At 39.1% G+C, this 14,688-nt stretch overlaps 1 protein-coding gene across 2 annotated transcripts in view; it reads left to right on the top strand.

Moving 5' to 3' along the window:
- The window catches only part of MDM4 (MDM4 regulator of p53), a 49,002-nt gene extending 34,793 nt beyond the window's left edge, over positions 1 to 14,209 (top strand). For both annotated transcript variants that reach the window (XM_040263036.1, XM_040263037.1), the window contains one exon: positions 613 to 14,209. In XM_040263036.1, the coding sequence (XP_040118970.1) occupies positions 613 to 1,185 (573 nt within the window). In that variant the 3' untranslated portion in view covers positions 1,186 to 14,209. The remainder of the gene's footprint in view (positions 1 to 612) is intronic.
- Positions 14,210 to 14,688: the final 479 nt, after the last annotated feature.

Genomic DNA, 14,688 nt, shown 5'->3' with positions numbered 1-14,688 from the left:
TTGAATGTGGAGAAGTGGGGAAAAAAATTACCTGGCATTCAAGGACAGGAGCATTCTTTTTTCAGAGTGTGATTTAGGCATACAACTACCTACCTATTCCTGAGAACAGTGAGAGAAGGAATAAATGTAGTAGTTGTCAAATATCAATTTTAGCTTCCCTTTTGACAAATTTTATAACATTTTTTAATTAGTAAAGAATGACATCTTGAGTATTACCTTTGCTTCATTCTTTAGCCTCTTGCTGGATAAAAGAGTAAGTTGCACAAAGAACTGCCTTTTTGTAAAAAGAAGGCAGTGGGTAAAAGCAAATGATGCAAATTGCGCCCAGACTAAATAGAAAGCTAAAATAGTTTAACTTTCTTAAAGACAACTACGTCACATTTGGCTTGAAGTGGGAATTATGTCACTATCGTTGTAAAGCTTCTCAAGATATCCTTACATGTAGCTGTAGACTTTGTTCAAGTTCTAGGCTAGAACTTCAGTGTCTGGTGTGAAATGCCTGGGTTCTTACTGTCCTAGTGTGAGATGATGAAAATTTGGCCTACTCTCCCTTTCTCTCAGTATCATGTTTTCCACTGAGTGAGTACTAACTGGCTGCATTTGTCTTTGTAGGATGAGTGGCAGTGTACTGAGTGCAAGAAATTTAACTCTCCAAGCAAGAGGTACTGTTTTCGTTGCTGGGCCTTAAGGAAGGATTGGTATTCAGATTGTTCTAAGTTAACCCATTCTCTCTCCACATCTGATATCACTGCCATACCTGAAAAGCAAGAAGGTGAAGGAATTGATGTCCCTGACTGCAGAAGAACTGTATCGGCTCCAGTTGTTAGACCGAAAGACACATACATAAAGGAAGAAAGCGCGAAACATTTGGATCCTTGCAACTCGGTGGAGTTCTTGGATTTGGCTCATAGTTCTGAAAGCCAGGAGACCATATCAAGCATGGGAGAACAAGCAGATAACCTTTTTGAACAGAGAAAAGATACAGAAAACTTGGAGGATTGCCAGAATCTTTTGAAGCCATGCAGTCTGTGTGAGAAAAGACCACGAAACGGGAACATTATTCACGGGAGGACAGGCCACCTTGTCACTTGTTTCCATTGTGCCAGAAGACTAAAGAAGGCCGGGGCCTCTTGTCCTATTTGCAAGAAGGAGATTCAGTTGGTTATTAAGGTTTTTGTAGCATAGCTGAATCAGTGAATTACAGACAGATATTAACAGAGCTGGTCGTGTGTCCAAATATCAGTATTGAGCATCTCTACACAGGGTGCCCATTTCATTTATTCATGTGAACTTTTATGTTCTAGGACATTTTTACCTCTAAACTTATAGAATTTGAGAATAAGTTCTTTAGAACTAAATTATCAATTTGGAGAAGACTATTAACATTAAAAGAGAAGTTAATCATTCTGTCTTCAAAGATGAGGATCTCAGAGGGAGCAGTACAGATAGAAATACATTCATTTTAATTTAATTTCTTACTGTTATTTTCTGGTAGGGAATGTTCTTGGGCATCAAAATCCAAGGTGGCTATTAGAAAGATACTAAAGCTATCAATGAAAAAGCATAAGTAATTAATGTATAAAGTAGATTACTTTATGTTGTGTGGTTGAGAGAAACAGTTATTTTTGTCAAGTGCCTAGAACAGTGATATCCAACATTTTTGCTAACATACCTCAAAAAACAATTTTGAAAAAGTACATACGACTTTTTGCACGTTTTAAAAATTGAGGTGTAGTTAGCAAACAATAAAGTGTTCCCATCTGCTGAATTCTAGACATCTCAGTAGCCACCTGAAGCAAGCAGCAGCACGTCTCTGTCTCTCAGAATGTTCTCTTGGATCCTTTTCCAGGCAGCTCCTCCATCATTTCATGACTCTCACCCTTGATTAGTTTTCCTTTTGCACATGTTGAATTTGACTTCTAAATTTTTAAAATAAATTTAAGTACTTAAAGAGGATGTATCATCCAATATATTGCAGCTGTGCTTTAAATATATTTTTGCCAAAACCTTGGAGCTGTAGATTTGGCTGGTTGAATTTATAGAAAAAGTCCTGTCATATAAACTGGCAATGCCTATTCACATTATAAAACTAATCAGCCAAAGCAGACTTCATTTTCAGTTGAAACGTTTGACTTTATATTAATTTATTCTTTGGCCGCACTGTACGGCATATGGGATCCCTGACCAGCATGGAGACCCGTGCCCCCTGCATCAGGAGCGTGGAGTCTTGCCACTGAACCGCCAGGGAAGGCCCTGTTTGGCCTCACTTTTAATTCAGGAGTGTGTGTTGCGTGCACCTGTGGCACAGCCTTCTCAGGTGCAGCTCTAAGACAGGCACAGAGATTGTGACCAAAGCGCGCTCTGCCGCACTCTGCCCTCTTTGTCTCCTGGGAGCCTGCTAGCGGTTTCTGTCTTTTTATTTGATGCCTCTAGCGGTTTTTTTTAATGTTCTGAGGCAATGCCCCATAAGATTCTAGATGGGTGAGAAGCAGCTTTCTTCTGAGAATAGGGATTATAGCCATTGGGAAAAGGAAAGTATTTAAAGATCACTCTGAAGAGATTTTATCTGAGCACATAAATATTAGGATAATACATAGGGAAATTGAAGATCTTTAAGTTGCTTTCCTGATAGATATTCCTATCTAGTTTCCCTATTGGAAAAAATTTTGGTGTATGCCTAGGGGTATGAATATTTTGAAGATCAAGGCCCTAAAATTATTAAATTTAAGGATCTTAAGAATCAACTTGGGTTGCTTGTTACAAGCCCAACTCAACTCCCTGCCCCAAACACACACATGCATGCATTCACAGGTGCTGGTACACACACAGGTACAGACAGTAGAACACAATCCCTTTATGTAGCATTGTGTTTAGAGAAATTGTATCAAACTCATAGAAATTAACTAGCACGCACTCATATAGTCAACCTCTTATTTTGCACACGAGGCTGAAAGGATAAATGACTGCTGAAAGTCACAGCTAGAGAGAGAGCTCTTTCTGGAATCCAAGTCTCGTACAGTAAATCTTTAAACCATGCTTTCTTCCTTCTCATTATTTGTTAACTGTTTAAACTGTGGTGTTTATTAAATTTAGAATAACCGATGGCCTTAAAACACTGAAGAATATGAGCTGCAGCCAAAATAGGACTTCAGAGAGAATAGAGACTTAACCCTCTGTCCTCAGAGAAGAGGCGGTACATGTCCACTTCTCAGACATAACCTGGTAGATCACTGCTCCCGCCGGAAAGACAGGCGCAGGTGCAGAGGAACCTGAACTGTCTATCCAGTGTTCGTCCTCCTTGGGGGATGGAGCTTAGGTCTTGGGCTGTCTCCAGGCGTTAGGGACAAGGGTTTTTCCCCCTCAGTAAATAGAATCAGTCCTTCATGTTCAGTGTTTCATTAGACTATGGTAAGTGCTCTAAAAATTTAGGAAGTTAAGTAACTTTATACCCCATTCCCCCCCTCCACCCATACTGTTCTTTGTGATCGTTTGATAGCTATTGATTTTGTTTTAATTTTGCCAGGTAATTGCTTTTGCAAGTAAAATGAGGAATAGGGAAAGCTGGGATCTGCACTTGTACCCTATGGTCCCTCGTATATAAAGTTGAGTTTTTGAAGAAAGCTTAATAGAAAGTCTAAAATTTTTATTTTTGTATATAGATATTTGCTGCTAATTTGGTGCATCCTTGCCTAGCACAGAATCCTCTTAGGCTACTTTTTTTTCCCCCTTGGATCACCTGGGTTTTTACTGTCCCCATTAGCTGTAAGTACTTTGCTTAGAAGATTTTAAACTGCACATTTGAGCTGAAAAATATTTCAGTAAATACACTTAGGTTTACTGAACCCCTATCAAGAGTCTTCAACGACTGAAATGTTACAAAGAATTGTATCTGCAGAAGGAGGTAATATTTCTTTTGTAGCTTATCTGAAATCCAAGATGCTGCTTCTGCAGTTTGTTTTCCATCATCCAGGATCTTTGTTTTGTTTTTTAAATATTTTATATCAGAGTGTAGCCAGTTAACAATGTTATGGTAGTTTCAAGTGCACAGCAAAGTGACTTAACCATACATATACGTGTATCCGTAAGAATTGGCTTGTGATGTGGGAGACGTAGGCTTGATCCCTGGGAAGATCCCCTGGAGAAGGAAATGGCAACCCACACCAGTATGCTTGCTTGGAGAATCCCATGGACAGAGGAGCCTGGCGGGCTATAGTCCTGGGGTCTCAAAAGAGTCAGACATAACTGAGCGACTGACACTTTTCACTTCATTCTACCCTAAACTTCCCTTGCATCCAGGCTGCGGTATAACGTTGAACAGAGTTCCTTGTGCTATACAGTGGATCCTTTTTGTTATCCATTTTAAATATAGCAGTGTGTACATGTCAATCTCAGAGTGTCTAATCATCCCTTCCCCCCGCTTCTTCCCCACTGGTAACTATAAGTTCTCTAAGTCTGTGAACTTGCTTCTGATTTGTAATTAAGTTTATTTGTATAATTTCTTTTTTGATTCTGCATGTAAGGAATATCATATGATATTTCTGTCGTGTCATACAATATCTCTGGGTCCATCCGTGTTGCTGCAGATGGCGTTATTTCATTCTTTTTAATGGCTGAATAGTCTTTCATTGTGTATATGTACCACAGCTTCCTTGTCCACTCCTCTGTTGATGGGCACTTAGGTTGCTTCCATTTTGGGGGCTATTGTAAACAGCACTGCAGTGAACTCTGGGGTGCATGTCCTTTCCGACCTATTTTTCTCCACATAGATTCCCAGGAGTGGGATTGCAGGGTCATATGGTAGCTGTATTTTTTAGTTTTTTTAAGGAACCGCCATACTGTTCTTTGTAGTGGCTGTACCATTTTACATTCTCACAACAGCATAGTGTTCCCTTCTCTCCACGCCCTGTCCAGTGTTTACTGTTTATGGATTTTTTGATAATGGCCATTTTGGCTGATGTGAGGTGATAACCTCATTGTCTTTTTGATTTGCATTTGTCTGATAGCAGTGTTGAACCATGTGCTTCTAAGCCATCTATGTCTCCTTTTGAGAAATGTTTGTTTACGTCTTCTGCCTATTTTTGTTTGTCTTTTAATTAAATTTTTTATTTTACGGTAATTGTAGATTCACATGCAGCTGTAGGAAACAGTACAGAGAGATGCCTTGTAATCTGTAACAGTTTCCCCCAATAATAACATCTTGAAAAGCTGCAGTATAACATCACAACCAGGATGTGACGTTGGTGCGGTCAGGATAAAAAGCATTTCCATCACTGCTGGAATCCTTCTATAATCCTTTATAGACCTGTTATGTTCCTTATAACTCTATCCCCTCTTTAGCCCTAGAAATTACTAATTTGTTTTCCATTTCTGTGATGATGTGACTTCAGAAATGCTCATGCATGGAACCAACCATATGGTATGCAACCTTTTGGGATTGGATTTTTTTTTTCCAGCATAATTGCCTGGAAATACATCTGAGTTATATATGTGAATAATTTGTTCTTTCAACTGCTGAGCAGCATTTTAGGATATAGCTATACTATAGTTTGCTTAATCATTCACTCGTTGAATGACATCTAGATTCTTTCTAGTTTTTGCCATTATAAAAAAAGCTGCTATAAGCATTTGTTTACATATTTTTGGACAAACTGAAGTTTTAATTTATCTGGGATAAATGCTTAGTAATACAATTGATAAGAAGGTATGGCAAATGAATTGTAGCTTTTAAGAATTCCCAAATGCTTTTTCCTTAATGGCTATGCCATTTCACTTTCTCACCAGCAATTTAAGAGTGATCCAGTTCTCTGCATGATCACTAGAATTTGGTGCTTTCACTCTCCATATATATAATATTTAATTTTAGTCATTCTGATAGATATGTGATGATATCCCATTGTGGTTTTAATTAAAATTTCCTAACAACCTTTTAATTGAACCTGAGACAGATGAACCTGAACCATTTGTATGCTGTACGCACATCCTCTTTGGTAAAGTGTTTTGCCCATTTTCTAATTGCTTTCTTACTGTTGAGTTTGGGGTTCAGTTCAGTTGCTCAGTTGTGTCCGACTCTGCAACCCCATGGACTGCAGCACGCCAGGCCTCCCTGTCCATTACCAACTCCCAGAGTTTACTCAAACTCATGTTCATTGAGTTGGTGATGCCATCCAACCATCTCATCCTGTCGTCCCCTTTTCCTCCCACCCTCAATCTTTCCCAGCATCAGGGTCTTTTCAGATGAGTCAGCTCTTCACATCAGGTGGCCAAAGTATTGGAGTTTCAGCTTCGAAGTCAGTCCTTCCAGTGAATATTCAGGATGGACTGGGAGTTCTTTTTATGCTCTAGATATTAGTCCTTTGCTGTATATGGGGTTTGTAAATATTTTCTCCCACTCTGTAGTTGGTCTTTTTATCCCTTTCAGAGGATCTTTCTCATAAATAGTTTGTAGTTTTGATAAAGTTCAGTTTATCAATTTTTCTGTATATATTTTGTGCTTTGCTGTCAAGTCTAAAAATTCTTTGTTTTAGCCCCAAATCTGGAATACTTTGTCCTTGTTTTCTGTAACAGTTTTGTGGTCTGACATTTTACATTTAAATCTGTGATTCATCTTGCTTTAATTTTATATAAGTTGTGGTAATTAGATGAAGATTTTTCTTTTCTTTTTTTTTTTTTTGTCTATGATGCCCTATTGTCCCAGCAGCATTTGTTCAAAGACTATTCTTCACTTATTTATTTATTTTTTAAAAATTTTTATTTTATATTGGAGTGTGGTCAGTTAACATTATTGTGAAGTCAGGGAGTACTTTGGCTATTCAGGACCTTGTCTCTGTACAGATTTTAAGATTTTTTGTTCTAGTTCTGTGAAGAATGCCGTTGATGATTTGATAGGGTTTACAGTGAATCTGTAGATTGCCTTAGGTAGTATAGTCATCTGGAGACCGTTGATTCTTCCAGTCCACAAAATGTGTTTCATTTTCCCATTTGTTTGTGTCTGTGACTTCTTTCATCAGCATCTTACGGTTTTCAGAGTACAGGTCTTTTGTCTCCTTAAGTAGGTTAATTCCTAAGATATTTTATTCATTTTGATGCGGTGGTAAGTGAAATTGTTTCTTGAATCTCTTTCTTATCTTTTGTTGTTCGTGTATGGAAATGCAAAAGATTTACGTGTGTTAATTTGTAACCTGCAGCTTGACGAGCTTCGTGGATGAGTGCTAGTAGTCTTCCAGCCGGGTCTTGAGGATTTTCTGTGTATAGAATCATGTCATCTGCAAGCAGTGACAGTTCAGCTTCTTTTCCAGTTTGGATTCCTTTTATTTCTTTTTCTTCTCTGATTGCTGTAGCTAGGACTTCCAAAACTGTTGAATAAAAGAGGCGAGAGTGGATACCCTTGTCTTGTTCCTGGCCTTAGAAGAAATGTTTTCAGCTTTTTTCTGTTGACTATAACGTTAGCTGTAGGTTTGTCAAATATGGCATTTATTATGTTGAGGTATGTTCCCTCAATATACACTTTCTGGAGAGTTTTTATCATGAGCAAGTACTGAATTTTGTCAGAACCTTTTTCTGCATCTGTTGAGCATTGGGCTTCCCTGGTGGCTCAGATGGTAGAGAATCTGCCTGCTGTAATACAGGAGACCCAGGTTCAGTCTCTGGGTCGGGATGATCCCTTGGAGAAAGGAATGACAACCCACTCCAGTATTCTTGTCTGGAAAATCCCATGGACAGAGGAGCCTAGTGGGCTGCAGTCCCTGGGGTCTCAAAGAGTCAGACGTGACTGAGCAACTTCCACTTTATTGGTCATATGGCTTTTATTCTTCAATTTTTTTTAATGTGGTGTACACACTGATTTATGAACATTAAACAATCCTTGCATAACTGCACTAAATCCCACTTGCTCATGGTGTGTAGCCCTTTTAATGTATTGTTGAATACGGATTTCGTATATTTTGTTGAAGATGTTTGCGTCTGTGTTCATCAGTGCTATTGGCTTGTAATTTTCTTTTTGTGGTATTTTTGTCTTGTTTTGATGTCAGGGTGCTGGTGGCCTCATAGAATGAGTTTGGGGGTTTCCTTCCCGTCCAGTTTTTTGAAAGGGTTTCCGGAAGGATAGACATTAACTCATCTCTAAATGTTTAATAGATTGTGCCTGTGAAGTCATCAGGTCCTGGACTTCTGTTTGTTGGGAATTTTTAATCGCAGTTTTCAATTTCAGTGCTTGTGATTGGTCTGTTCATATTTTCTCCTCCTTCCTGGTTCAGTCTTGGAATGCTGGACCTTTCTCAGAATGTGTCCGTTTCTTCCGTGGCGTGCATTTTATTGGCATACAGTTGCTTGTAGTAGTCTCTTGTGATCCTTTGTACTTCTGTGATGTCAGTTGCAGCTTCCCCTTTTTCATTTCTAGTTTTATTGATTTGAGTCCTCTCCCTTTTTTTTCTTTGATGAGTCTGGCTAAAGGTTTATCAATTTTGTTTACCTTTTCAAAGAACCAGCTTTGAGTTTCATTGATCTTTGCTGTTGTTTTCTTTGTCTCTGTTCCATTTACTTTCTCTCTGATCATTGTGATTTCTTTCCTTTCTACTATCTTTGAGGATTTTTTTTTTTTTTCGCTTTGAGTTTTGCTTGTTCTTTCTCTAGTTGCTTTGGGTATCAGGTTAGGTTGCTTATGTGAGATTTTTTTCTTGTTTCCTGAGGTGAGACTTCCATAAACTTTCCTCTTAGAACTGCTTTTGCTGTATTTCATAGACTTTGGATTGTTGTGCTCTCGTTTTCGTCTGTCTCTAGATATTTATTTTGTCTTTGACGTTTTTTCAGTGATCCATTGGTGGTTTACTAGCATGTTGTTTAGCCTCCACATGTTTGTTTTTGATAGTTTTTTTCCTTGTAATTTATTTCCAGTCTCATAGCCTGATGATAAAAGAAGCTTGATATTATTTCAGTTTTCTCAAATTTGCCGAGGCTCGCCTTGTGGCCCAGCTTGTGGTCAGTCCTAGAGAATGTTCTGTGTGCACCTGAGAAGAGTGTGCATTCTGCTGCTTTTGGATGCAGAGCTCTATAAATGCCAGTTAAGCCCATCTGGTCTAATGTGTCAGTTAGGGCTTTGTTTCCTTGCTAATTTTCTGTGGGGTGTTAAAAGCCCACCACTATTGTGTGTTCCTGTCAGTTCCTCCCTTTATGACTCTGGTGCTGTGCTTAGCCACTCAGTTGTGTCTGACTCTGTGACCACGTGAACAGGAGCCCGCCAAGCTCCTCTGTCCATGGGATTCTCCAGGCGAGAATACTGGAGTGGGCTGCCGTTTCCTTCTGCATGGCTCTTGGTATCTGCCTTACATATTGAGGTGCTTCTATATTAGGTGCATATATATTTACAGTTGCTCTTGCATTTCCAGTGTCTTCTTGGATTGATCCGTTGATCATTATGTATTGTCGTCCTGTGTCTCTTACGTGCTCTGGGTGCTAAGTCGCTTCATAGTCTTGACTCTGCGACGCCATGGACTGCAGCCCGCCAGGCTCCTCTGTCCGTGGGGTTCTCCAGGCAAGAACACTGGAGTGGATTGCCATGCCCTCCTCCAAGGGATCTTCCCAACTCAGAGATGGAACCTGTGTCTCCTGTGTCTCTTGTATTGGCAGGCGGGTTCTTTAACGCTAGTGCCACCTGGGAACTTAGCACATGTTTATTTTAAAATCTGTTTTGTCTGATACGAGTATTGCTATTCCAGCTTTCTTTTGCATTTCCATTTTCATGGAATACCTTCTTCCATCCCCCAGGATGTTTATTAAATGTTGTTTGGGAGCATAGCACAGCGAGTAGAACTCCTTGTGTTTCTTGGATTAGGATGGGTTCAGTTCAGTTCAGTCGCTCAGTCGTGTCTGACTCTTTGCAACCCCGTGAATTGCAGCTTGCCAGGCCTCCTTGTCCATCACCAACTCCCAGAGTTCACCCAAACTCACATCCATCAAGTCGGTGATGCCATCCAGCCATCTCATCCTCTGTCGGCCCCTTCTCCTCCTGCCCCCAATCCCTCCCAGAATCAGTCTTTTCCAGTGAGTCAGCTCTTCACATGAAGTGGCTAAAGTATTGGAGTTTCAGCTTTAGCATCATTCCTTCCAAAGAACACCCAGGACCAGTCTCCTTTAGAATGGACTGGTTGGATCTCCTTGCAGTCCAAGGGACTCTGAAGAGTCTCCTCCAACACCACAGTTCAAAAGCATCAATTCTTCGGCTCTCAGCTTTCTTCACAGTCCAACTCTCGTATCCATACATGACCACAGGAAAAACCATAGGGATCCTAAAAAGGGCCAAATAAAGCTATCAGAGCAATGCTTTACCTGCAGTAACTTTGAAATCATCTTCTTGATCTGTTTTTGATTTTGTTCTTTTTTCAATGTCACTGTGGTACAGATAAGCAAGACGTGGTTTGTATGTTAAGACTCCATAGTTTATTGCTACGTGATGATGCAACTCTTGACTTCCAAACACTAGCATTTAGTTTGTAATTAGGGTAATTATAATGCTCTGGTTTTCTGGAGACAGGGCCAGTTTACTCCTGTTTTTCAGCATCTTACACAGGTTTTCTCCCTTCTCACTTTCAAATGTCTTCTTTTAGACATTAAATTATTATGGTCCTAGTTACAGATAAGGCATGCTTAGCTTGAAATCTTAATTGTGTGGAAAAGCTCTGTTAAAGTAGGTGTCAGTAGAGTTAATTGTTTCCACTGCGTTACACCATAGACTTGTGATTAATGAGATCATCCCACATTACCATCAGATTTCTTATTTTAGTTATTTAAATTAATATTTATGACCATGTTATCCCAGACAAAATGTTCAGACCAGAAATGACAAATCCTTAGAAAAGCAATGAATTTCTAGTTTATAGCTAAAAATGTCTCCTGCCTCTTATTAGTTCATTTTACTTGCACTGTACTTATAATACTTGGTATGCTTGGTACTTATAATCCTTGGTATGCTTTTGTATTTTATACTTAATCAGACTTTATCTTAGAGCAACGCTTTAAGTTGATTTTAACATTTCTTCAGAGTCCATCTGTGGAATATCATAGATTCCCAATCCTAGACTTGAACAGTGGATCAGCATCCAGACAGACCAGCTACTGAACTGCCATAAACTTGTCTTAAGATTGAATCACTGCCAGGCATTTGAAATATTCAGTTATGTTTTAATGATAATTTATGTATTAAAGCTGTATGTAAAGCTGTATGCGATGTTGTTTTGTAAGAGCTTACTTTTAAAGATTAGGATCTTATTTTTAGGTAGCCTTTTTTTGAAATGTTCTTTGAATGCAATGCTGGCTTCTTTGACAGTTGCTAAGGGGAAATATGTGAACTGTTGCATCAGTGTATCTACAGAGCTATTGTAGTGTTATTGCTTGGTTTTTCTTTTAGAAAGTAGGAAACTTGTTAACCAACTATTTGGTTTCTCCCCACAGACAGTTGTTATAATCTTCTGAAAGTATGATTGCCTCCTTTCTCTCTCTTTGCCACATTTCATGGCATGTGGAACTTCTCCAACCAGGGATTGAACCCGTGCCTTCTGCACTGAAGCACGGAGTCTTAACCACTGCCAGGGAAGTCTGTGAGAGTGTATGATTTTAGATACTGTGAATCTGTTGTTTTCCATTTAGCCAAATATCTGCTTAAATTGCTCACGTTCTAAAGAAGCATTCATTTTGACAGCTCTCTCATTCGTGGGTGTTTATGTATGCGCATACACTATCAAGACTTAATGCTTTTGCTAACACTGGCTGTGGACCAGGTGATTTTAGAATCTGCACTTCAAAGATAGAGAAACCCGCAAGCTCTCCCCTGTGCCAAAAATATCACATACAGTGTTTACAAATGTCTAGAATTTTGCACTGCCATAGGGTACCTGAGGCTACTTTACTGGAATTGTCCACATTTGTGATTAGCTGAGTTGCAGTTTAGCATATGAGGAAAAATATTGGAGACTCCAAAGCTAAACTGGAAATGGAAATTATCTGAGGTGGTGGTTCAGGTGACCCCCCAGACCTAATCTGGGAACAGTTTTTTCCAGATCGTCTTGAGATATTCTTTTTCTTGATAGAGCTTTCCTTGCCATTACTATATTCTTTCTTTAGCAACCAGATCTTTTTTTCTTCTGTGGGAAAATGTCCTACTAGTATTTTGAGATCTTTTAATGCAATGAATGTGCAATCCCAAATAATGCCACTGTTGGTGAATGTGGTATTGTTAAACTATTACAAGAAGCTTACACTTGGGGTTTACTGTACTTCTCTCAAGAGCCGTTTGAATGACTGGAATGTTACAGAGAAAGAAGTGTTCAGAAAGAGGTAGTTAGTATTTCTTGGGAGCTTACCTGAAATCCAAGATGCTCCTTCTGCGGGTTGTTTTTTTCACTGGGGATCTTTATTAAATGTCATCTTGGAGGATAGCCCAGCAGGTAGAACTGCTTGTTTCTTGGGGCAGGATGGGTCAAGAACGCTAACAAGGGCCAGATAGTGCTGTCAGAGCAATTCCTTTCTCAGTTGCTGTAGTTTGAAAAATATTTGTTGTAGTTGCTGTAGTTTGGTAAATGGTTTATTGAAAACTAATATTATTAAAACATTTTATCAGAATATCTAGTTTCTTATCCCAAGGCTTTTTTGGTTTTTGTTTTTAAACAGTAAGCACTTTGTTGTCAGACATTTCCCATTCCATCCTGTTGTTCTTTTTCCTTGGAATTCAAAGTGATTACTTCTGGATATTGCTTTTATACCGAAGGCCTCTCTGTATCACCCCTTGGACAGTTGTAACTCCAGTGTCTTTAGATAATATTCCTCTTTTCCTGTCAGTCCTGGGGAATGTTTCTTCTGCAGAATTAGGTGGTGGAATCTAGCAATAAGAAGCAAAGACGTGACATCAGAGCTACTATCTATTAAAAACAATTGTAGTTGAAGATTTGTGTATATGAACTGTTTATTTCATCAATGTGTTGGAGTGTAGGTGATTAACAGTGTTGTGTTGGTTTCAGGTGTACAACAAAGCAGTTCAGTTATACCTATACATATATCTGTTGTTTTTCAAAGTCGTTTCCCACTTAAGTTGTTAGATATCAAGCAGAGTTCATTTTATTTTGCTTTAACTTTTTACTTAATATAAAGTATATTGGAGTATAGCCGATTAACAGTGTTGTGACAGTTTCAGGCGCACAGCCATACATATACATGTGTCCATCCTTCCCCAAAGTCCCCTCCCATACAGACTGCCACCCAATACTGAGCAGAGTAGGTCCTGATTGGTTGTCCATTTTAAATATAGAACTGTGTACATTGTCCCCCTACAGTTTGCCTCATTTTTTCTTTTTCATAAAGAATCAAAATGCCTCATTTAGTTTTTTCTTTTCCTCTTTAGAAAGTTACAGAAAATGTTTTTTAAAGGAGTGAAATGTTTCTGGCCTCAGCACCTAGCAAGGCAGCCTCTTAAATAGGACTCTCTTCTAGTCTATAGCTGGGCACTGTTAAGTGTTTCTTGGGTAGAGATAAGGAATAAAATTATTCTACCATCATGAGTCCTAATCTTGACCTTAAGCCTCAGTTTTTCTCATCTGTAAAATGAGTTCACATACTACTCTTTCTACCTCATAGTTTGTTGGGATTAAGTGTGGGGAGTAATAGAACCTCTGATTGCCTTGAAGAAGATACTAGAAGTTGTTAAGCTTTTGGTAGACCACGCTCTGGGGTATATATTCAGAGGACGCTGAGCTCCCCATTGTGCCTGCCTAGCAGAGCCTACGTTGCTTCCTTTTACCCATGCCTCTAGCTTATGTATCCTTTGCTTCACATGGTCTCTTGTCTAGAAGAGTTCTGGCCCTAGGTTCTGAGAGAACTGTGTATATAAATTTGGGTAGTAGCTACAACTGCCTTGCTATGGTCTCGATATAAAAAATTGTCTTACATGCACTTGAATAGGTGGCATAAAATGCAGTCAGTATATAGAAATCATGCAATTTTCCAAATAACATCTAATTAGGTAGTCATAATTAATAATAGTAGCAAATATGGTGGGAAAAGAAAACAACTTTGAAACTAGCCTAGAACATGAAGCAAGGAAATATTTTCATGAGTTCTTGCCTAATCTTTATAAGCATCACTAAGTTGATAGCTCTGTATCTTTTTGCACTATGTATTTGATTTTGTTGTGCTTTTTTGTGTATTAAATATTTTTTTGTCATTTTGTGGTGTCATTATTAGGGAAATACAGAATTGTTTTTGTATACAGCAAAATATTGTTTTTTGTCTTTGAATTTGTGTCAGACCACAAATTTGGTCTGACGGTAGTGAATGAAGAGAGTAGCTTTTACAATAGAAGTTATTGTACTTAAAAACAACTTTTAATCCCCCACCCCCAATCATACACACAATTAACTATTAATAGAGTAAGTGTTCCAGTCCTCTTGCCTGGAAAAATCCCATGGACAGAGGAGCCTGGTAGGCTGCAGTCCATGGGGTCGCTAAGAGTCGGACACGACTGAGCAACTTCACTTTCACTTGTCACTTTCATGCATTGGAGGAGGAAATGGCAACCCACTGCAGTGTTCTTGCCTGGAGAATCCCAGGGATGGGGGAGCCTGGTGGGCTGCCGTCTATGGGGTCGCACAGAGTCAGACACGACTGGAGTGACTTAGCAGCAGCAGCAGCAGTAGAGTAAGTATTATA

The sequence above is a fragment of the Oryx dammah genome, unplaced genomic scaffold (genome assembly GCF_014754425.2).
Source record: "Oryx dammah isolate SB20612 unplaced genomic scaffold, SCBI_Odam_1.1 HiC_scaffold_21, whole genome shotgun sequence".
Taxonomy (NCBI): Eukaryota; Metazoa; Chordata; class Mammalia; order Artiodactyla; family Bovidae; genus Oryx; species Oryx dammah.
The sequence above is the reverse complement of the archived record's forward strand: the minus strand, read 5'-3'. Positions and strand labels throughout refer to the sequence as shown.